The following is a 24,225-nucleotide window of genomic DNA, read 5'->3' as shown; positions in this document are numbered from 1 at the left end:
TTCTCTAGATCTTGAACAGGAGCAGCAATTACCAAAGTCATATGGGAACTGAGGAAAAAAGCCTCTGAACTAGATATTATATTGGTAAATTTTGCTAAGAAGGACTGGAAATCAACAATGGAAGATGTCACTCCTATGAATCAGAAAAAATTATCAGTAAGGAAAAAGAAGAAAGTTAGACACGTCTATGGAGAATTACAATGAACCATAAACATCAGTATTTCAACTGAACCCCTAATTTCTAATGTCAGCAGTTAACAATTTCAATTTTCTGTCACATCTTTGAAAGGTATTTCATAATTTTATTTTGAGGAATTAAAATGTTGGAGGAGAATCAGGAGTTGCCCAGAATTTCAGTGGCAGTTACAAACTTTTTCCCCCAAACTGTGTAAGTTAATTAATTTTCTTAATAATCATTCCTTACATTAAAAAAAACAAAACAAAACAAAAAAACCCCCAAAACTACAGGGTAAGCTGGTTCAGACTGGTTTATTCAGAGGCATGTATCATCTTTGTTGACAGATAGTTCCAGGTTCCAGAACTTCTGATAGCTTTTTTGAATGAGACATTAGAAAGCTAACATACTTGCAACTCTTAAGATCAACACAGTACTACTCAAAGTCTTTTGCTTGAACAATTATTTTCTCCTCTACTAAAAGAGGAATGTAGCCAGTTTATAGAAGCTACTCTAGGTCTGATCAAATTTGTCAAGAAAAATCCAAAGTTGTAATAAGAAATCTAAGCTAAAGTATAAAATGTCTGCAGACAGGACAGGAGAGTGAAACAAAGAAAGAAAATCCCTGCAGCTTGCAGAAAACATTCTGTTATTGTAAATGAATGAAGCAGATTTGTACATTACCTTGAAAATACTGGAGTTTGACAATAAAGTAAAAATTTCAGACGAAATATTTTATGTACCACCATCTCTTTTCCCCCTGCCCCAATATTCAGTAGACAAGAAGAGAGAAGGGAGAATACTTCCTCTGACAGTCTTTGAATAAAGGCTACCTACCACAGTTTAGGTATCATATTAGGAAAGACTTGTATAAAGAAAAGTCATCTCTGGTAAATTCAACTGTTCAAGGAAAGGGCAGTTTCTGTCCACACAGAAAGTTATGTGTTAGTGACTACAACACAGTATCAGAAGTTCTTAAGTATGTGGGCACTAGCTATTGATACAGGAAGTCATGAAGCAACTACATAGGAAATGTCATTACTTTGACTTTACACAATAAAAAGGAACATTAGATTTTAACACACATAATAGACTGACTCTGAAATAATTAAATTCAATATAAAAAAGAAGACATGACAATAGAAATAAACTAAAACCGGAGACTAGGGACTTCAAAGGCAAAGACTTTTTAAGTCCTTTTGTAAGTCAAGTTTCTGACAGAAGGATGTTGGAGAAAGTTGACAACTTCATAAAGAAATTATACCAAAAGGAAAAGGAAAAGCTATTTCAATCCTGAGGAACACCAAGAAAACTTATGTCACAAAATTAAAATCAGGTTTGTGGTGTCAGCCAAGATGACAACATAAAAGTACCAATCAAACTGAAATACAAACATGAAAAATTAAAAAAAGGGTAATACAAAAATATTGTAAATAGTAAAATGATGACTAATATATCAATAATAATCAATATCAATAATCCAGAAAGGAACACTGTATTGCTGAAACAGAAGATAAAGTCTGTTGTCCTGTCTAGAAATCTGAAAAAAAATCCAGAGGAACTCCAATGAGTTGGCCAACTAGAAAAAAAACTTTAAAACCACAGCTGTACTGTTCCACAATTATAACAACCAACCATACAATGACAGAAAATTCATCCAACATGAAAACAAAACCACAAACCACCATGAAACTGCAAAATACTCTTTTAGCAGTATTGCTGAAGTAGAATCAGGATGCATAGGGAGACTGTAATTCTTCCTATTACAGCTGGCATTTTTATCACCATATTAAAGTATTTTGCATGTCACCTATGCTTCAGGTACACACAAAGGCTTCAAATACGTTACTACGTGTATCTACTTACCTGGCCTGCTTCATTTCTTTTTTTGTAATAAGCCTACTGATTTCCACTGAATCCCCAAGCTGGAGATCTGTTAGCTTAGTTGCTATAGATATAGCAGCTATTCTGAAAAAGAGAGTGGTAGATTTCATTTTAGGCAACACATAAACTTCTGAAAAGGTATACAAAGGTGTAGATTTAACCTCTACATGCAAGAAGACAGACTGACTGCTTTCTCATTAGATTACAGAATGGAACTCTAGTTCTACATCCCCAAGTTTTAATAGTCTAATCTAGGTATGTAAATCAAGAGTTTACTCTCATCTCCCTCAACTAGGAGTAACACTAGCACATGCTTCTCATGTAAGTTGAGATTATGCAAGGCAAATACTCTTTCTCCTCACTTGCTAATTATACAAACTACAGCTGACTATAATGATAATTTTATCTGATTCTTTGTTAATCATGTGGAACTAAAATCTGTACAGTGAATTTATAATGTACTTAGATATTCACTTGAAAAATAGTTACCACAATTCACAAGAAAAGGACAAAATGCCTACTGAGATCATTACTATTTTCTTTATAAAGATTCTTCCTAATTCCCTTCAATAACAAGTCTTCCCAGCCTCCTTTGCTTGCTAAAATTTGTATAACTAAAATATAAAGGAATTTCTTATGGAAATATCCCACAGAATTTTCAAACTCCTAAAAATGAAACATTTTATCCTCTTGAACTATCTTTCCTGCTACAGTTAGATAAAAGGATATCTTTATTTTTATATGTTTATCTCTTCATGTATTTCATCACATTCAAAGAACCAACCACCTATCATGAAGGAGGCTAATCATACTACATAAACAAAAAAATCACTGAGAAGCAATTCATATTAATCAGTTGATGCCAAAGGCTAGGTAATGAGACATTACAGGATATGACATCATTTTTGACATATGTACAGATAGAGCAGCACAGATATTCACTGTTCCCTGGGGCATTCTTTCACAAACATTCACTGACAAAGCCCAAATCTGTTTCATCATTTCTCTAAAATTTCTGAGGAAACTTGGATACTCCCCTAATTTGCTGACCTTTACTTTGTTGCAGTTTTTTGTTTATGGTTTTTGCTGGTTTTGTTTTGGTTTGGTGATAGGCAGGGAAAAAAGGCAAACTTATCTCCACAAAATCAGAATAATCTTTCAGCAACCTGAACTGCTGAAGTTATCAAACTTAGCTGGCACATTACTATCAGAAGTCCAGAGTAATTTGTAAGCACATGTGCCCGTCCTCTTGATTTGAGCTCTGATTAGAGAAATAAATACATACATATTCACCTTACACATGCAAGAACTCTGACTGACTTCAAAGAACCATTTTCCTTCCATGAATATTTTTGCACTGCCTGAGCTATGAAACAGCAGGGGAATAATAGCCTTCGAAAATTTGGACTTGTATGTTATTTTCTGAACTTATCATTAATGACAAGCATTTGTCAATTTAAACTGGTATTTCAACATTGAGCCAGTCTTCTGATTTGTATTCATAATGGTGAAAATACCAAAAATGCCAAACTTCTGTGCATGTATCTTGCATTCAACTTAGTATTGACTACAACCGTTCTTGATTGTCTCTAAGTATCAAATTTTCCTCCTTGTTTTCATTGGGTAATAAGTACCTAAGCTAAGCTATCTTCTGTCACTACTTGAATACGGACAGTGTTCAGCAGAAACCAAGCAACATACCCTGTGCTGGACTAGGATAAAAAAAAGGGTCCTCAGATACCAGTTCTAAATAAAACCATCATTAAGAAAGACAGGAAGAATCTCAGACTTTGGTCACCTATCAATTAGGATACAGAGCAGAACTCTGATCACATACCAACTCTCTAGACTAACTTATTTACTTCCTTCAATCATAGCTTCAGAATAAGATTTAAAAATTATTATAATTACTGTTTTGCTGTATTAGTTTCAAAAGTTACAAAGCCCTACTTTTCTTCTTTTCCTTGTCCATTCCTTGCTCTCTCTCCTATGAGAGAGAAAAGTAAGTTTAGAAATAGGATGGAGACCGTTGCAATAGAGTTGGGTAGGGCAGTTTGCATTTTAAAACTCAAGATTTTGATGCCAAAGCTCTCCTGCCTAAATTTAGTTATTTCAGTATTAGTTTAAATCACTCTTTAGCATCCATCACCTACTGACTAGGTTCAATCACAATGATTAGAAACTTGGACAGCAAGTCACACATAGACTGCAATCACCTACATGCAGAAGCCTGAATCTGGACTTGACAAATTTGTCTGTACTTAACTGATCTGTGTCTGTAGAATAAAGCTCCACAAATGGGAGAGTTGAGCTTTGACACACCACCACAGTGAGACAACAGTAAAGAAAATAAATATGTTCTAATACAGCATAGCTGGTATGAAAGCTCAGGGAAATACCAAAACCACCATATGTCAAGGTTCAAAAAAACATGAAAAAGTTTGTGAACTAAATATATTTAGTCAAGTCTGCAATTTCATCAAACTGCAAAGCAGTAAGTCCAGTAATGAATTTTAAGAACTATTACCATACCAACCTTTGATATGTATTGGACGCTTCTGAGCAAATCATACTCTCCTTTCTTCTTCCACATTCACATTGAAGATCAACCTGCCATATCACACAAGTAAGCAGCTTTTTAAAGTTTTGTCTTTTTATGGTCATGGAGGGATGTGAAGGATATAAATTTATTCATTTTAGAAGTCCCATTTTAGTGGAATAATGTCTAACTAAAAGTGATGAATAGGTTTATTTTTAAAAAAATCAGTATTTTAAGTTTGCAGAAAAAATGGCATGCTATCAATATACAAAAATGTCACAACTGTTACTGGCTGATAATTAAACCCTACAATTCACCTGTGACTTGGCACTGAACTTTCTTTGGGTGTCTAACCTTTGCAGAGCAGGATGTTGTTGGGCAGGGTGAAGAAGGATGACATGGAGCCATACACGGATGATTACAATATAGCCTTGGAATAATACATGGCTGTTTACACTCTTCATCTATAAGACATTCTCCTTTATGACAGATTCTTTTACATTTGTGCATTCCACATTTCAACATTTGATTGCAGCGAAGTCCACAGGAAATGTCAGTGAGATGACAAGGAATATTACTTCGCAGCTGAGAGAGGAAAGGAAGAAGATGACAACAGTAATAATTATCAATGGAAATCTCAAAGTCCTGTTACTGTTCACACCTTCATTTGCCACTGTCCATGTAAGAATCCTATTACTAAAAGATCTTAGGTCAAAGAATGAGTTTTGTTTTATACTATAGTCCAATACAGCAGCTGGTTTGAATGCATATGGAACAAAATGTCTACCTCTCAAATTTAATCACAATAAATTCCAACTCCAGTAACATATTCCATTTTGAAGAAGACACAAAAATCTAAGCCTACAGTCCCTAAAAGACTGTTTAGTATTCAAAAATATTAATTGTCCAGACTTACTTCATGCTTGCCCATACACCATTTCTGAGTGAGATAGGTACAGGGGGGACATTTCTCCTCACTATGACATGAATGGTACACTGCAGTCGCAGAAACATAAAAGTCATAACAGTTTTATTAGCATACTTCAGTTGAATACATTAAAGGAGACAGTAAAGACCATTAAACATGAGTGTGCATTTCAAAACTACACAATTTATGGGAAGGATGATGCATTATAAAAGAACAACGTGTTCTTTAAAGATTATGATTCCAAGTGTTTAGGTGAATGTTCTCTATATAAATTAAATAGCAGGCAATTTTCTAACTTATGAATAGGGTTATACTCCCAGGCAAAATCTGTCAGAAATTGATTGACCCATGCTTTTTATTTTGTGATCAGCCAATGTAACTCCAAGGAACACAGAAATTAACTGTTCACTGGATTATCTTACCACTTCAATAGAGCACTTGAGCACTTCTCTGGAATACAGCATTTAATGTACTGTGACTAATAAGAAAAAATGCCAGTGCTTTTACCAGTGAGAAGTACCCCTAGTAGTATTCATTGCAAGTTTTAAAAGGTTGGCTTCTAAGTGTAGACCCATTGATATATATTTTCAGATAAACCTATATGGACTTTTCTCCATTTGGATTAAAAGAACTCCAAATTAAAAAAAAAAAAACAAAACAAAACCGACCACACAACGAAAACAACCAACCAAAAAAACCAAACAACAAAAATACACCCCCATCAAAAGTAAATGGCTTGACTTACCTGGATGATCACAGTCATGTGGCCTGGTGCATGTCTTTTTACACTCTGGTGGCTGAGTGCCACAGGGAACAGGGGGGTAAATCACAGATTCACCACAATAACAAGTTAACTCATCAAAACCTGCAAAAAGAAAAGTCAAATGTATCCTAATGGCTACATCTATTTGCATGTTTCCTCTGTGAGCAATCTTTACATAATGTGCAAATGTTTTACTCCAGCTTCGTTTTTTTAATATTAAGCCCTAATATTGAAATTAGTGAATTAATTAGGTCTTGTGGCTCCTACAAGAAAACATCCAATGATGACTTGTTTAGGAATTATGCTTTGCTTATAGAGTGGTTCTTTCACATGAATGTTTGAACCAGAGCAAGCAAAATGCTCATATCAAGTTGAAAGCTTTGCTGTTCTACCTTTGACTTTAAAAGGGGAGGTATCTCTTGAATTCCCTTCCAGAAGGCCCATCATCGAAATTCTGTGTCCCAAATTTCCCAACATTACTTTTTCATACCAGTGTTTAGATTTTGTCATTTTGCTAAGCCCTGAATATAGAACTGTGAAGATTCCAAAGAAAATTACCAAAAGACAGCAAGTCTTCTTTATGGTATTTATTATTATATGGATCCTCATAAGCATCTTATTAATCTGTCCAAATACTTCAAACCAACTTTTGCGTCTTTTGGAGGTTCTCTGTCTCAGGCAGTACCCATTTTATTCTGAGTTCATTTTTTTTATCTTCTATGTGTGGGAAACAAACACAGATCTTACAGAATCTAAATCCTAGTGATAAACAAAGTAATAGAAGTAAGAGAAGTACTTACATAACATCACCCCAATGCAAACACTGCACAAAAATTAATACAGTCCACTGCTTTTTTTCAGACTATAAAAAAACTGGCAGACTGACTAGAATGCAAACTACAGTTCAAACACATAAATGCTTGGAAAAACAGAACACTAAGAAAACATTTGACATACAAAAGGAGATCTGAGAACAAAAAGAGAAAATGATTGGTCTACAAACAAATAATGAGGTAGTGGATCAGGGAAAACAGCAGAAAATGGCGGAGAAAGTAAGAGAATAAAGGGGCAACAAAAATACAAACCAACACAATTTTAACCTGAAAAGAAGATGAGTGTTAAGGGACCTTCTGAATTCAGCAAGTTCTCTAACTCTAGCTCTGGAATCACAGGATTTTTCCTTCCTAGTTTCCCAAAGCAAAACCTGTTGAACTCTGAACATCCAAATGTTCCTACTGTCCCACTTCTGTAGACACTGATGGCTGGTAGATGAATATGCAGGTCCAACCTAGGGCAGGACTGAACATACATTTCAGAGAGACGAGGCACACAAACACACATAGCAATAACATGACTAGATACACAGACTAACACAAAGCAAACTGAATAACAAGACTCAAGTAAAGAGGAATAGCAATAGCTAAAGTCCTCTTCCTTCTATTCAGCTCATCAGAACTGAAGCCTCTTAGTGAAGACACCCCCACACACCCACAAACAATTCACTCCAAATTCACATGCACACCACATTAATGAATCTGAAATACTAGCCCAGGCTCTGTCTAATATCCATGCCTGGACAGACTCCTTTCCCAGGCACTGGCTGAAACCTTGGATTTCCAGAATTTCTGCAATTTCCAGAGGAAGATCTTCTCCAACTAGCTAATCAACCCAGCTTTAAAGCAAGCTTGTTTGAAAATGGCACACAATCCTCATCCTTCCATGTGCTGCCACCCAGATCAAGGGGTCCTTATAACTTAAGATCCCATTCTCCAGCTGTTCATACACAGGATACATCAATCTGGTCTCTCAGTTGCTAGCATGAAGACTATGTGCTCCCATGATCTGCAGCCAAGCCTCCAGCTGCTGGCACTCAAGAACTCTCACACGCTGAACAGAGAATGAGACTACACTGAAAGATACTAAATCTTAACTATGACAGGATAGACAGCAGACATGAGGTGCACACATATCTAGCTCTATCAGAGATATAAGTAAGCTGACTAACAGCTTCAATTATTGAAGATGGTGTCTTTTTATTCTGCCTTCACTCCATTAGTCCATGCATCCACCTTGATTCCTACCGAATAATCTAACAAAGTATTTTTTTTCCCATTAAAGTGACTTAAACATGGCTGGAGGCCCTGCACCCACCAAAGCTGCTCTATCACTCCCTTCCACAGAAAGGAGAAAGAAAATAAAATGACTTGAAGAGGTCAGTCACCAAATACCATCATGGGTAAAACAGACTCAGCTTGAGGATACTGAGTTTATTTCTAATAAAATTTCTAATAAAATCAGAGCAGGATACTGAGAAGCAAAATATATCTCAACAACACTTTTCCCCCACCCCTCCCTCTTTCCAAGGCTCTATCTCCTGCCCCCAGTGCTGCAGGGGTCAGAGAATGGGGCAGTTGATCACACATTGTTCCTGTTGCTTCTCAGGGAGAAGAGTCCTTCCTTGCTCCAGACGCTCCCTCCCTCCCATGGGGAGCTCTCCATGAACTTCTCCAGCCTGAGTCTGTCCCTCATGCAACTGTTCTCCAGAAACTGCACCAGTATAGGTCACTGTTCCAAAGGGTGCTGCCCTTCAGTCAAAGCCTGCTCCAATGTGGGTTTCCCCAGAGAGTCACAGGTCCTACCAGGAAACCTGCTTTAGTGCAAGCTCATCTCTCCACAGGTCTGCAGGTCCCTGCCAGGAGCTTGTTCCAGCACAGGACTCCCACCAGCTCTCAGCCTCTTTCAGGCATCCACCTGCTCCAGTGTGGGGCTCCTCTGGGGGCTGCAGGTGGACCTCTGTATCCCTGTTGACCTCCATGGGCTGTAGGGGCACAGCTGCTTCACCATGGTCTTCCCCAACAGTTGCTCTGCTTCAGCACCTGAGTACCTCCTCCCCCTCCTTTTTTACTGATCTTAAGTGATCAGTGCATAGTTGCCCCCTCTCCTCTCTGGAAGCAATTACATCTGTTCAATAACTATTTTTACCTCTTAAATATGTCATCTCAGAGGTTTTACTGTTATTCCTGATTGGCTTGACCTTGGCCAGTGGTGGACCCATCTTAGAACCAGATGGCATTGACTCTGCTGGACACTAGGGAAGCTTCTAGCAGCTTCGCACAGAAGCCAATTCTGTAGCCCCTTACTTCCAAAACCTGGATGCAAACCCAGTACAGCCACTGGCCCCTGTTCAGCTACATCTATACCCAAATCTGCTATTTCTGCTATTATTAGTATGGTTATACCAGCATCACACGACTACCAGAGCTCTGTTGGCCTTGAGAAATTCCACTCCCAAAAAGGTTCCCTATACCTCACTCCTTCACAATTACTTGTGGAGCTCAGACATCTCTCATCCTTATGGGTGAGGAACAGGTGTGAAGTTTCCTATCTGAAACTTATTTCAGCTTTTCCATGTTTTTTGTAATGTTCAGATAATAAAAAATAACCAGACTCGAGAAATTTCTGTTCCGTCAGTTAAATCTCAGGCCAGATCCTACTCACTTGCCCATGTATCTTCAAGTACAGCAGTTAGTAAAAAGAAATGTAATTTTTGCCTAAGAAGACTAAATTACAATAAATTACAGCAAATAAGAATGCTAGGGAGAACAAAATGTTATGAGTTAGAAGAAAGAAGTAGAAAGCAAAAGTAGAAAGATTCCTTCCCGTGGAAAGGAAGCATGGGAAAGAGTAGTGCTTTGTTTTCCCTAACTACAGGTCTTGAAACAACATATAATACTCTATGCTTCAAAGCTACCAATCTTCCTTAGTGCAGGAAGATGAAAGACTAGACACTCTGGAAGACCTAAATATATTAGACAGCCACACCAGTTGCTTGCTATTGATGAGAAATTATAAGTGAAGAATCTCATAATAAGAAATCCCTCATTTGCAGTAATCAGGATAATGGGGATAGAGTGCAGAGAAGTCTGATCCAAAGGGCACAAATACAGTATCTGAAAGCCTTTTTTTTAAAAATTATTTCTTAAATGCACTGTCTCTAATGCTGACATTGTTTGTTTTCTTCAAGAGATGTGTTCCTGTCTTGAGCTAGACTGTGTATGCATAAAGGGACCCTGGCACAGAAAGGGACCACGCTTATCAGCAGTGAGGAAATAACACTGGGAAAGTGAAGTACTTGAGAAGCACACAGAGGTGTACATGTGCTCTGGACTGCACCATGATGTCAGCCCTCACCATTCCTAGCAAAAACAGCAGTGGAGATGAAAGCAGTGGCAAGAAATCCAATCTAATGAGTAGGTGAATGACTTAAAGCTGACCATACCATGGCATTTGATACCATGGCTGATACAAACCAGCTGCAAAGTGCTGGTGAGACAGGTGAATCACTGTCAAGAGTGGCCTTCTGACTGCTGAGAAGGACTCACCATCAACAACAGGGTCAGAAACATATTGAATCATACAATGTATACCTCTGAAATCTCAACAAGCAGCATCCAGGAAAACCAGGTAAGGAGTCTTTAAAGATACTGCTTAGTTGATTTACTTCTAGACACATTCAGAATGGGAAACTTCAGGGACACAAAGGTTTAAGCCAAATTACCATAAAAATCTGGTTCCTGAAGTAGGTAACTTCTTGTCCTGTATTCAGAAAAAAATCAGCAGGGAACACTGACCTCTAGATTGTATCACATTCAACAGTGAAGCAATTTAAAATGGAGACATCCCATTCAACAATGGAGGCAATCCTTAGGTCTCCTTTAATCTGAGACTGAAATACAAACCTCAAAAATATTGCAGCAATGTGGAGAAGTTTAATGACCTTAAATAGTAAACCCAGAATTCAGGGAAGAAAAACAACTGCTGAGAAAAATCCATGAATTCTGTCTCAACTAGACCAGAAGTTACTAACAGGACTTCTGAGACATTAAGATTACTATTTTGTTTGGTCAAGAGACGTGTCTGGACACAGAAGTATTTATTTTTCTCATGAGAGATACAGTCAACAGACTCATCATATTCATAGGCTATTAAGACAGACTACAATGCTGTTCCAAGCACAGTGAGCTTCAGAGGCTCTAACACCTTCTCTTTTCCAGGATGCTTCCATGAAAAGTTGGTCTCCATAAAATGGAGGTCTTTGACCATGTGCATGTAATATAGGAGAGACACATGTACTACTGCAGCTAAGGCACTTGGAGCTGTAAACAGTATCCTCACAATCTACATCACCTTTCTCCTTTTATCAGTGTGAAACAGATCACATTAACTGGGGGGAGTCAGATAAAGACATTAATGTATTCCTAGAACAAATAACAATTACACATTTTTGCACATAACTCACTTGTTTGCCAGCATGTTTGACAACTTCCCCGATGACAGGGTTCTTCACATCTGTGAAGCCCACAGTTGAGTTTACGACCACAAACCAAAGAGCACTTATGTTCTGTGTCCTAAGAGACAGCAAAAAGAAAAAGCAGAATTGAACTATAAACCATATTTTTTTTCTTTTTCTCTTTGAAGTTCCAATCTACTTCTAATAATAGATTGACAAAACTGTACAGAGCAAAAAATAGCTTAGGCCAAATTTATACAGTTTTTCTATCACTGTATGGATACACAAATTTGGAAGCAGATTCTGTTAGGACTTCTGTTACAGACACAGCTACAAGGTTTATGCTTCTTCTATTAAGTAACATGCTTTCCCTCTGCATTCTCCCTGGAATTGCTGCTTTGACAAAAAGCACCTTTACACTGCCTTAACTGTATTTAGGCTGAAATGTGGTTTTACATTTATAATAATACATATAAAACAAAATTTGCAAAATAAATGTGCACACAAACTTTTTGAGCAAGACCAACACAGCAAATAGAGAATGAAGATGCACAGAAATGGAAAGACAGAAAAGAAAAAAAGTCTGTTAACTGTAACTTTTCACCCAGTGATTTAAAAAAACTTTCTAATATACACACTTACACTTTTAGCTTTTTCTATCTAACTTTAACATTTGTTTTCATGTATCACCATGAAAACACGCTCATGAATTTCATATAATGTGAAATTCAATGTTTTTCTAGATCTTATAACTAAATATCAGAAACAAGGGCACACACTGTATTCCAGACTCCAACATTAAGACCACAACCAAAATCAAACACACATCATATCAAACGATTTTATAAAACCACTGGTAGACTTACCACACAGCAAACTTCATTACATTTGTGTCGTCCACATGATCTCTTCTTGTTGCATCGCTTGTCACACATGAATGTAATAGCAGCTATTAAAAAAAAAGAAAAAAGCCCCCCAAAGTTCTAACTTTAAGGTCTTTGCATATGCTGAGAATAAAACCTGCAATCACAGGATTATGCTAAGGGTGTTGCAGGGCACAGTCTAGGAGAAAATAACACAGGGAAATCCAGCAAGCAAACATTTAAATTACTTTTTCTCCCTCACAATTATCCCCATGTGGGCACTTGCCTTTCTTTAAAGAAATCCCTATTCAAAGGATTTTGGAAAGCAGAACACATTAAGCTAATTTATTTTCCCTTAACCATCACACCATAAACTCCACACAATAGAACAAAGAAAACAGGATATTTTGATACAGTGAAGTAACAGGAACATCCAGTATAAGACTGCTTAAATTTGTGGGGCAGTAAAAGCCAGCTAAAAATAACTACTGCTATATCCTCATTAAACTACTGCTAGCAAAGAACATCCTTATTACCATACAGATAACAAAAGGGAATCACCTCTGGATTCCGTAAGAGCAAAGTCTTCATAGACAAAAGCTCATATTAAAAAATATGCATATTACTTCCTAATATATCTTGTAAACAAATACCTCAGTAGACAGGGGTCTAGATTTCACTGAGGGGAATTTTGAGATGTTACATCCAGAATACCAAGAAGCATCAAATGGGAACTCTCTGCCGTGGTCAGATGCAAAGACCAGCTGCAAAGATCAGCACCATACAATGTGAAGCAGAATCAAAGCCTGTATTTCCCCAGAAACATAGGCAATCTCAGAGCAAAACTACTACACTGAATCTGAGCTGTGCAAGTTGACCAAAAGTTATGATGGGGGAGCAGGAGGGGGATGGCAACCTATTGAATAGGGCAAGTGGCATAAGAAACTGTTCAAAATAAATCAGACATTGTCTGAAATCTTTGAACTCAAATGTGAGGAAGTCTTTCTTTATATAAAAGATGAATGAAAACTGAAGATGTTTATTTTAAACCTTTTCCCAAACACAGCAGCATGACCAGTACCACAAATGAGCAGCTGAAATAACCAACTTAGCACAGAAGTACAGATAAAAGATGCAGTACAGATCAGCTGTTTGCCAACTTTGTCAATCAAACCCCAAATTACTATGAGCTTTAATAATTTTTAAACAATTTTATATTACATATGTATCATAACCTTGTACCTTTATTTCTGAGAAGAGCACATGGGATTTCCTAGGAAACAAACAGGGAGCCATTAGATTAAAAGAGATGAAACAACTGAAACACACTTATCTAGAAAACACTCGGCCACATGAAAAAAAGCACACTCACCTTCCATCTGTATAACATATATGTATACAAAAGTGAAATAAAAACTGGAAAAACATATCCTCAAATCTTTTAACACAATATTTGTTCCTTAAAAATTCAATACCAATTAAAAAAAAAAAAAACAACGCAGTTTTGTGCTCTCCACTTAATTCATTAGAATTAAGTGTCACTGTAAACTGAGAGAATCAGATTTGTCCCAAGAAACCAGAAATCTGTGTAATGGAAACAAATAGAGGTCTCCCAGAGAATACTGACAAAAGTGCATAAATGTGTGCTTTGACCAACTGTCCCAAAACCACAAGTCTCATGTAAGACAGGAAAAAAGGAAGAAGACAAATGTTATGATCTACAAAGTTATATGTAAAGACTTCAACATGAAAATAGAATGTGATGGACAAAAGTAATATTGACATTTGAATCACTCATCACAACTTTATATTCTAAGCTGTCATTTCTCAGTATCACATTTTGCGTAACTGATTTAAATTATCACTGTAGTTCACTCTTTTTAAAGAAGCATCTTTCTGATGCGTGCGAAACTTCAAAACTAAAACCAAACACCTCATTACTTTATTTCAGGATTCAAAATGCAATCTAAAGCCTTCTACCCCATAACTACCTTCAGCAAACTTGTAAGAGAAAGCTGTTCCAACTTCCCAACTCTCCATCATTTCTTTGCACCTACAGACTTATATATTCAATATTATATATATTATATAAGTCAGTATTCTCTGGGAGACCTCTATTTGTTTCCAAGTCTCTCCTTGCAAATGATACATAAGAGGTCAGAAAAGTCATCAAAGCTTCTGTGATAGCAGCCAAAAATTTCAAAGCTATGATTACAGAAAGCAGCATAGCTTAAAAATATGATAATTACTAAATAACAGCTGAGGATCTGCAGGATCACTACACAAATGTCCAAAGAACAGGAAGCAGTAACAACATAGTCTCTACATAAACTTCTGCAAGGAGACTACACCCTAATACTATAAAGTCTTAATTAGGCTGTCTTTCTTCTCTCAGTTTACTCTTGGCAACTCTACCAATTCCTTATGCTAAAAGAATACTCCAGAATAATATAGGATTTTGCAGATTGTTTACACTAATAGAACTCTGTTCAAATTCTGCCAAAATACTTTAAAAATTGCCTTCATGGTAAAAAGCATGTTACCACTTCACAGTATAAACTAGATACCATCTATCAGTTAGTATACAACATGGGTTCTTGCAACTAAGGAGCACAGCACTTCTTTATGCATCTTCAGCTCTTTTTTGTCCACAGCTTTAAATAAAGCAGCAAAGATTACCTGTCTCTGTGGTTACACACTCACCTTTTTTTTGAAGCCACACCTACAATAAATATTTGATGTGTGAGAACATGGTCTACAGTCTCCTTCATGGCAAAGGCTTTCACATGTATGAATGAACTCTAGAAAAATGAAAATACAAATATTAAAAATAAAAAAAATTCTATGACCTGGAACTTCACATTTGTTAGGATAAATATGGTCAATGATAGTAAGCTTATGCACAGCAGGGTTTTATTTCATTATTTTAAAGCATTATTATGAATAATAGAGCCAGACTGCAGGCTCTGCAGTGGTTTTTACACTCATTTTGGTTAAACTCAAAATCACTAATAAAATATTTATTTCTTTAAATTAAACATTTAAAGGCCACGTTTTGTTTTGAAAGCTATTGATATCAAAGGATTAATCTAAGAATAAAGACTGTGTCCATGTACTTTTAACAAAGAAAGAGATGTGCCCTACTTCCAGAACAAGGGAAGATGAAGGGAAGATAAAGGGACTGGGTGAGTGAGTACCTCTGGCTTGGGAATGCAATCACAGCCAAAATAAGACCATAAAAAGACTGAACCAAGAGGAGAGTTTTATGGTAATGAGCCATTATAATATGTATGAGATTTCTGTGAACTGTGAAGCATATGTATGTAATTAAGGTATATAAGCAATGTGTTTGCAGAAAATCAGAATGCACACTAGATGAAGCAATGCCCCCTGCACCTGGTCCCACAGTGAAGAATGCCTGCTTCTTAATGCTGCACTGGTGTTAAGGAGTTCTATTCACCTGACTTTCAGGGACACTATGAGGTATTTCAAATACTCTGATACAGAAATTTCTAATTACCATAGCTACCACAAGAAAGAGGTTTGCCACATGTTTTTCCACATGATGGGATAGGATCTGTGCAAATTTTACGTTCAACACATCCTAGTTCCAGTAACTTGCTGAGAGGAGTCTGACCACAGGGACAACGATATACAACTTGTGGAAGTCGTGGACAGAGCTGGCAAGGCTGAGGATGGCATACTTGCTTACAGTTGTGCCTCCCACAATTTAATTTTCTGGAAAAAAAATCAAGAAACAAAAGAGAAAACAAGAAAAAAATTAAAAGGGGAATTATCTTAAGAGTATCACAGTAAGTCATTGTGATTTGGAAAAAAACCTCTCTTTTTAAAAGCTCAAGTTATAGTGATCTTACTTGCCACATATATTCTGACATGAGAAACTCCCAAAACCGTCAGAGAATTCTTCCTTTGATCCACACAATACTTCTTTAAAGTTGCTTCCACAGTAACACACTAAAAGAAAGCAATATTTCACAGAAGACAACATAAGAGAATATCATGACAAAACACCTCCAGCAAATATAAAAGGAGTGAGAAATTGTTAGTTAATTTTTAGAAGGATAAAGAAGTTGCTCCTCTATAGATTTATTTTATCAATGCAAGTTTTTTGTCCTACAGAAGCTGGAATTCCAGCATTATTTGTTTTGATAAAGTGGTATTATTTGCACAAGAAGTTAATTTATTAAAGCAGTATACATTACAAGTTAATTATTACCTTAAAAGTTTAGAAAATTAACTTGAGATTTTCTGTATAAACTGTTCTATAAAGTTATTTGTATACTGGCATACCTACTCAGTCAATTTAATTTTCATTCAAGACTAAATTTAGAAAATTTTATTAGAAATCATGAGAAGCTTGTTGAAATGTGCTCTCCTATACCTTTTTCTATTTTCTTCCATGTACTATCTAATTAATTCTTATAATTAAAATAAAAAAGATTCAGTAGGATCAGAGGACAATTCAGGTAAGAAAGGATTAGTTAATCCAAACCCTTACCTAAAGCACAGTCAGCAATGAGATCAGACCACATAATTCAAGTGTTTTATTCAGTTGGTCTTGAAAACCCCAAGAAAAGAGGTTTCCCTTACAGCTAGTAAGACAATTTAAGCTGATTGTCTCTCATCCTTCACATATGTATAGCCTGTCTCTGTCTTCTTAAATTACTTACTAGCTACTGAAAGGTAACTACTCAGCCCTCTCAAGCTGAGGAAGTCCAATATCACCAGCCTGTCCTAATAAGGCACATGCCCCAACAGCTTAATCATCGTGGCAGGATTCTAACAATAGATTCTGATTGTGTTAAATAAAAACTGGCACTTACCTCTTGGTACTGATCTTTCCCCCCACTCTTGTTTTCATTGTATAGGGTGGATTTCTGTAAAGGATTTCAGTACTTACCTTGTTGTACTGTTAACTGGCAAGGTGAACATTTTCCTGCATGGCACACTTGAGTACAGCTGTGCTTTCCACAGTTTAAAGTATTTCCACATACATTAGAACAATGAATTTTTGTTGACTGGCCACAGCGAACTGAATGACTGTAGAGAAATGACACCACAGCCTGTCAGCTACCTTGATATCTATACAGTATTTAATAAAAAGAGAAATACATTTTCAATAAAATGCCAAAATCTTAAAAGGCAGCATAATTTATTAATGGAAGTTTTTAGGAAATAGCACTCCTAGTTTTTCCCTTGCTTCCCCTCTTCCACTTCCCCAAAATAAAACACCTATCAGAGTTATTAGTCTACAGAATTTTTCCTGAAGAAAACAGGGGGAAACATTGCAAGGTGAGGTGGCACTAAAACTTGAACCTAATGCATTAACTCATATATGCACTGTCAGAAAAGCAGGTATTTCCAATACAGACATCTTTCTGAAGACTTAAACAATCCTAAATTCATTTAAGACAATGAAGACAGGGACAGGGCCTTAACAGTGGGTCAGATGTCTAAGAAAATAACTGAGTTTTTAATTAAACTGTCCAAAAATGGGACAAAATCAATTCTTCTATTTTTTTCAACCCTGGGAGGCTCATACAATGGCTGTAAAACTCAAAATAGTAGTTTTAAAACATCCTAAAGCTGGTGATGCCATGCCATATACCCTATATGCTTATACAGTACATATGATATGTACTGCTTCTTTTAAAGCAGGTTTTAAGTATCAAATGTACTATTACAAAAATTCAGCAATCTGGTGAAGTAGCTGACATCTGGAAGAAAAAAAAAGTTGCTGCATCTATTACACTTTTAAAGTAAAGGAGTCAGAAAAACAACAAAACAAAATCCTAACCAAAAAAAACAACCCCTGTAAACAATAAAAGGAGGTAATATTACTATGGAAGATAAAATTCAGTAATCTACAAGCAACTCATTTTTCTGCTGAAGACAAAGTGCTTTTATCTACAAGTACCTTCACAGAAATTGCAGTACCTTCTTCTGAAAAATTAAGATTGTGCAGTATTAGATTCAAACTCTGAGAAATAATTGTAAAAATCTGAAAATGAAATCTTGCTCTGAAACACTGAAATCAGTTTATATTTGTTTTGGTTCTGTAAACAAGCTCAGGCAAACAATTTATTACACAGAATCCGTTGCAAGTAACTAGAAAAAGGAATTCTAAAAACTCAGGCCAACTGATTGGCAGAGACCACGCATAATATAGGCAGTACCATATTGCTATGGCAATGACATTATATGCACCAAACATGAAAGGAAAAGAGAGCTTTCAACTCTGGAATACACTATAGACATCTCTGTACAGTTTCTGAGAAAAGTAGATTATTTTTGAATTATTATTTTTGAAATTAAGTAATTTAAGACCTCATTTCATTCATATACAAAATATGTGAACCTACTTCTACTAAATTTTCTGAGTCTTCTAGAAAATAAAACAAATAAATACTAGTGTGGGATTTAAAAATCAAATCCAAATTAACTTACAGACTGCTCAGACAATTCAGCAACATGTATCATAGATTTACAAGTCTTTCTTGTTATTTTTAGTTTATTTCTTGAAAATTTTCAAGTAACTGCATTTTTGCAAAATATAAAATTCTCCAAATCATTTTAACCCCAAATAAAAGTTTCAGGTCAGATTAAATTTTGTTCAGCATATTTTTAATAAATTATAAGAAAGAAAAAAAATGAGTATATAAAATTTTAAACTGTTCTTTTCTTTGTTTATAATAACTAAACTTTTGTTTGCATAGCAGAATCATTCTTACCTTGTTTGTCCACATTCACATGTTTTTGTCACAAAGGCTGGGCACGAAGGGCAAGGTCCTGGGTGGCACAGACTTAGAAGTTAAAAAAGCAAAGTTAACTTTAGATTTATTACACTCTCAGAGGCACAATCCACCATCACCCAACCTCTGTGCATTATCAGAACATTATACAGGACTCACACACTCACTCCTGCATGGTGTGAAAGCAGTCTTAAAACAAGCAAAAAGTATTTGATTATCACAATTGCATCAGTCTCAAAGACAACTAATGTTGAAGAACAAACTGTATTCCTACTGCTGTCAAAACAACAGTACTACTAACAAATCAACTCTGCTACTGACACATTTGTTATTTTGCGTTTCACCAGCAAACATGCATCAAATCAATTGTGTTCATCATTGATAACACCCAAAACAATCATCTTATGTCCAAACCATTAACATATTTATTTCTTCAGTGATCTTAAACACAACAGAGATAGAAACTTCTCTATTAATTTCTTCTTTTGAGCTGATGGTTTTATCTTTGAACACTGCATTTCTAGTGCCACCAGTAAGGGGTGTTGCTCCTCTTCCTGTAAGGTAACATATGGGAGACACAGCAAGTCTACCTCAGTTTTCTTCTTACCATCAACAGCGATTTCCTGTCATCAGTTCCAGTCCTTTACATATCAGATCTTACCTCCTACTTCAAGAAACACTAGATGTTCCCTGTCTGCATGTAAGACCTTAGTTAGGTACAGACAAGCCCAGGTTTGTGAAATTATACTTAATTATCTTGTCTGCATTCTTCTGTAGCCAGCTCCCAGTTCCCTTCACTTGCAAAAACAGCAGCTCTCATTTGGAGCAATTATTGGCCAGGACTGACCAGCACAGACATCCTAGCCGAAAGAAAAAGAAAAAACCCAAAAACATCAGAAAGTCACATAAACACAGACTACCTAGTTACATGGTAACTACTAAATTCCTCAAGGATAGCAACCATACAAGTGCTAATTCATACACCAGTTACTACAGTCATACTCAGTATAATTGAGTCATGCCTCCAGCTTGTCAAGAGTGGTATGGCTTCCTTTCTTCCTCTACCACTCCTCCCAGTTGACAATAAGGCCTAATCTATCACTCAATCTATGCCAGCCCTAACAGTAAAGCCAAGGAATTACACAATAAACCAATTCAAAACAATGAAACATCCCCCATCACATAAAACAAATCCAAAAAACAAACAACCAAAACCACCTCTGCCTTTTGACAGGTCAGTTTTATGACATGGTGAAGAGCTGAAAAAGCACCAAAGCAGGCACAGGGAAAGGGAGAAAAAAAGAAAAACTGTATGGATACACAGTAAAGCAGGAAGAAAGCAAAACCACTGAATTAATTAAAACTGTACTGTGGAACTTCAGACAATGAGAATTAAGAAGCATTCTGCAACATACAGGAAAACCTATCGCAGAAGAAAACCTCTTGTAAAAGGACTGCACCATATATTTCACTGTCTTGACTTCAACTGACTTCAATTCCTATAGATCCATGTAGGATTCTAAAGGCTGCATGTCGACTTATGAATTTAGGAATCAGATTAAAGTAGACATAAATTCAAAATACTATGATTTCCAGATCATAACCTGGAAAAGTGAGAAGACATCATCTTCAGAAGTCTTGTCATGTTAAGCTTTTTACCTGGTGTATTGTTTCTCTCAACATTCTCATGTAGAAGCAATGCTAAGATTTCTTCCATAACCCCACTCCTAGAACACTTTCTGATGATACACATCACACATATGTGTGATACACATATCACACAACAACAATTTATATTGATCATAAATATTTTCAAGTTATAAATACCAGCAGTAGTAGACTGCAGTTTTACAATAAGTTTCCTTTTGTTAGAACAGTACCACACAGTTAATTTTCAGACATCTCAAAGTTTTGACAATGTGTGTTTCTGAGTCCGCTTTCTGACCTCCTGTTAATACGAACAAGGAAATTCTAGTAATGCACAAACTAATGCTTTGAAAGCAAACTTCTGACTTTTGAAATAAGTATTCTTTATGCATCCCTGCAGATACACATGCAAAAGTTTCTGGTACAATTTAGTTTAGGCAGAAGCTACAATATGGCCACAGTTCTAGGATATACTGGATCCAACAACATATACTTGATACAACAACAATTGAAATTCAAATTTCATTCAGCATAGAGACATGCAGTAGAAGTGCAGAAAATGCTCCTTAAATGATAAAGATGGGTGATACCTTTAGAGTTTTACTCCTGGTTTAGGGGATTAAGCAAAAAGCTAAGTTAAATGATTTGACAGTGTTACAAATTAAACTCAAAAAGACAGGCTGAAGACATCAGTATTAACTTCTGTTTGGTGAATGCAGAAGTTTTTTTCAACTGAAACTTAATTATCTATCATTAGCATAGAGGATTACCTGCAGCTTACTGCTGCTGCTCTAGAGAATTGGTGTGCTAGAAAATTTGTGAAGATAGATACATCTAAACTGAAGAAAAATTAAACTTCCATTTGCTGGACAGTGAAAATACTAGATACTCTAACAGAGCAAGAAAGAGACTTCTACTGCTGTAGAAAAGATTACAGTACCAAAGATCTGTGAAGGAAGTCCATCTACTAAAATTTAAATAGAAAATTGCATTTACTGCCTTTGTAAGACCTCTTTCAAATGCTCTCAAGGGCTTGCATAGTTCCAGTTGGCAGGGATAATTTCAGAGTCTTAAAAGTTTTGCTCTGTCATGAAGTTTATTATCAGGAACATTTTATTGAAGGTTAAGCTAAATGTTTCTTTGATGTAGAACCTAACACTGCAAAAGCAATTTCAGTGTTTTTAAACTAAAAATGTGAAGAGAACTCACCTTGAGAAGTGCTATACATGTCACAGCACAACATTCCCCTTTCAAACAGCTGCTTGCCTGTTCCTCAGCTCTGCCAAATTGGCTCTTTATATAAATGGTTACCATTTCAACAAATTTGAGTAAATACTAGATTTATTACTAAATCATTTTATGTGCTCAGACTTGAGCAGCAGGCTTACTTCCAGATGGTTCCTTAGCACTGTGTGGCTAACACCATTAGTATTATTTAGTTAAAAATAGATGACTAAGAGCTTATGCTCACTATTTAATACCAAACCACCTTCTTTAGAAACTTCGACATAATCTTGTGCAGTTGTCTGCAAGAAATGTATCATTTTAAGAAATTTTCCCAACTGACATGAATAGAGGCTTGGTTGTAGGGTATTTTAGGGGAAAACCCTCCCAGGCAACCCTGGGCTCTGGCCAAGCCCTGGCCCTGGCTGTTCAGGAAGTGTGCCATCAGATTCAGATGTTTCTGTGCTAAAAGCATAATCAAGTCACTCTGACTTGCTGATATGGGCCTATAAAAGCTGGACCCACTTTTGGGGCAAATTTGGAGACCTCACCTACGGGTGGACTCACCACGTAGGGTTTTCCAAATCACAGGGAAGGGCTCTCCAGGTCCTCACTGCAAAATGGGGCTTCCCAGCGATTGCAGACTCTGGATGATGGTAAAGTATTTAGGCAACTGGTGATGTATTGATCTTTCTCAATCACTATCCTTTCTCACATATAGTAATGACTAGGTGCGTTACCTTGCTTATTTTTGCTTGTTGCTAAAACCAAGCATGTAGTTTTATTAAATGTATAATTTTACTTTTGTGTTACCTTAATATTCATTGTAAAATAAGAAGACCATTCTTTCCATTGATGTCTATGTCCTTTAAATCGCTCCCATCAATTGGCAGAACACCAGTGTAAATTACCTTTACTAATTTTCACCAAAGTGTGTGTGGTGTTGAAAAGGAAAAACAAAACCGTTTTTAAGATATCTGCAAACAGATATCAGATATCAGAAACAGTTCTGGTTCAAACCTTATCACTTTATGGGAACATGAGAGGAGGGGAGAATGGCACCCAGGAAATCCACAATCCAAATAAAAAAATGCTTGCAAGAAAAAGTTCTGAGATCATCTAAATTTAAGCAAGAATCATGAAATAAATCCCTGCCCCAGGTGGTGACATCTAACCTTGAGCACTCTCTTCAAGAAAATCTCTGCCCAGACATAGATGCTCAGATAACCCAGACTTATCTCTGCATTAAAGTAATAAAGCTCTGCATTTTTAACTCCACCACTGATACAGCAAGATGGAAAAAAGTTTCTACTTGCTTTTTGATACAGCAGATGAGTCCTCACAAATACCAAAAATACCCACATGGGAGAAAGAAGAGTCCAAAATATACTGAGCAATGTCCAAAACTGAGAAACACTAATATTGAAAATGCATTCCTCTCCAGTTCACTATCATAAGTTGGAGACTGTAAAGAACATCTATTATTTTGACCTGCATGCCTACTGCTGCCTTACCTCCAGGCCTGGATGATCTCATCATTCACGTGAAACATAAAGATGAATGGCAACATTTTTAAATATGCTACAACTGGCCACAAATTGGAACTCAATTTTCACAGCTTTTATGCAGATAAGACTTTAAGAGACTAAGAATTTGTAGTGCCTCCAACGTCATAATATTGGTCACTACTCTTCAGAAGACTTCTAGAAAAGAATGCCAAAGACTGAGCCTCTGCTGTAGACTAGGACAGGAAAGAAGAGAACAACATCTGCTTCCAAGCCCTACATGAAAGTTTTTCAGGCAACAAATTGTAGTTTGGGAGTTCTCAAAGTGATTAAGAAGTCTGCTTATTTCTAACCAGGCAAAAGACACGTCCACGAACATATGCCTCTCCTGAGATGGAGGCCTACAGCTGGTCTCAAAGAGAATTAGTGTTCTGTTCAGGGTAACAGCTCCACCAAGTGTAGTCTGAAAGTCAATCTGACCTAGCATGATTCTATAAATTCAGAAAACAGCTATGATACTTAAATGAAATACAATGCAAATCTGTGCACATAAATACATGATGCATAAATATAAATTAAATCTAATACCAAAAAAGAAATCTAATATAACATTTTCATGTATGGGAAAGAAGTA

At 36.4% G+C, this 24,225-nt stretch overlaps 1 protein-coding gene across 5 annotated transcripts in view; it reads right to left on the bottom strand.

The window, feature by feature from the left end:
- The window catches only part of NFX1 (nuclear transcription factor, X-box binding 1), a 93,157-nt gene that overhangs the window by 42,937 nt on the left and 25,995 nt on the right, over window positions 1-24,225 (bottom strand). For all 5 annotated transcript variants that reach the window (XR_001519582.2, XM_033512000.1, XM_015618627.2 and 2 more), the window contains exons 6-18: window positions 19,195-19,266; window positions 17,364-17,503; window positions 16,318-16,417; window positions 15,963-16,180; window positions 15,146-15,243; window positions 13,685-13,715; window positions 12,446-12,528; window positions 11,589-11,697; window positions 6,272-6,391; window positions 5,515-5,594; window positions 4,953-5,183; window positions 4,596-4,669; window positions 2,042-2,143 (exon numbers count right to left, since the gene is read on the bottom strand). Coding sequence is in view for 4 of the 5 variants with exons in the window: in XM_033512000.1 (XP_033367891.1) it covers window positions 2,042-2,143; window positions 4,596-4,669; window positions 4,953-5,183; window positions 5,515-5,594; window positions 6,272-6,391; window positions 11,589-11,697; window positions 12,446-12,528; window positions 13,685-13,715; window positions 15,146-15,243; window positions 15,963-16,180; window positions 16,318-16,417; window positions 17,364-17,503; window positions 19,195-19,266 (1,458 nt within the window). In the remaining variant the exon portion in view is untranslated. The remainder of the gene's footprint in view (window positions 1-2,041; window positions 2,144-4,595; window positions 4,670-4,952; window positions 5,184-5,514; window positions 5,595-6,271; window positions 6,392-11,588; window positions 11,698-12,445; window positions 12,529-13,684; window positions 13,716-15,145; window positions 15,244-15,962; window positions 16,181-16,317; window positions 16,418-17,363; window positions 17,504-19,194; window positions 19,267-24,225) is intronic.

This window comes from Parus major, chromosome 2, assembly GCF_001522545.3.
Source record: "Parus major isolate Abel chromosome 2, Parus_major1.1, whole genome shotgun sequence".
In the NCBI taxonomy this organism is placed as follows: Eukaryota; Metazoa; Chordata; class Aves; order Passeriformes; family Paridae; genus Parus; species Parus major.
This window is presented reverse-complemented; position numbering and strand designations above follow the sequence as displayed.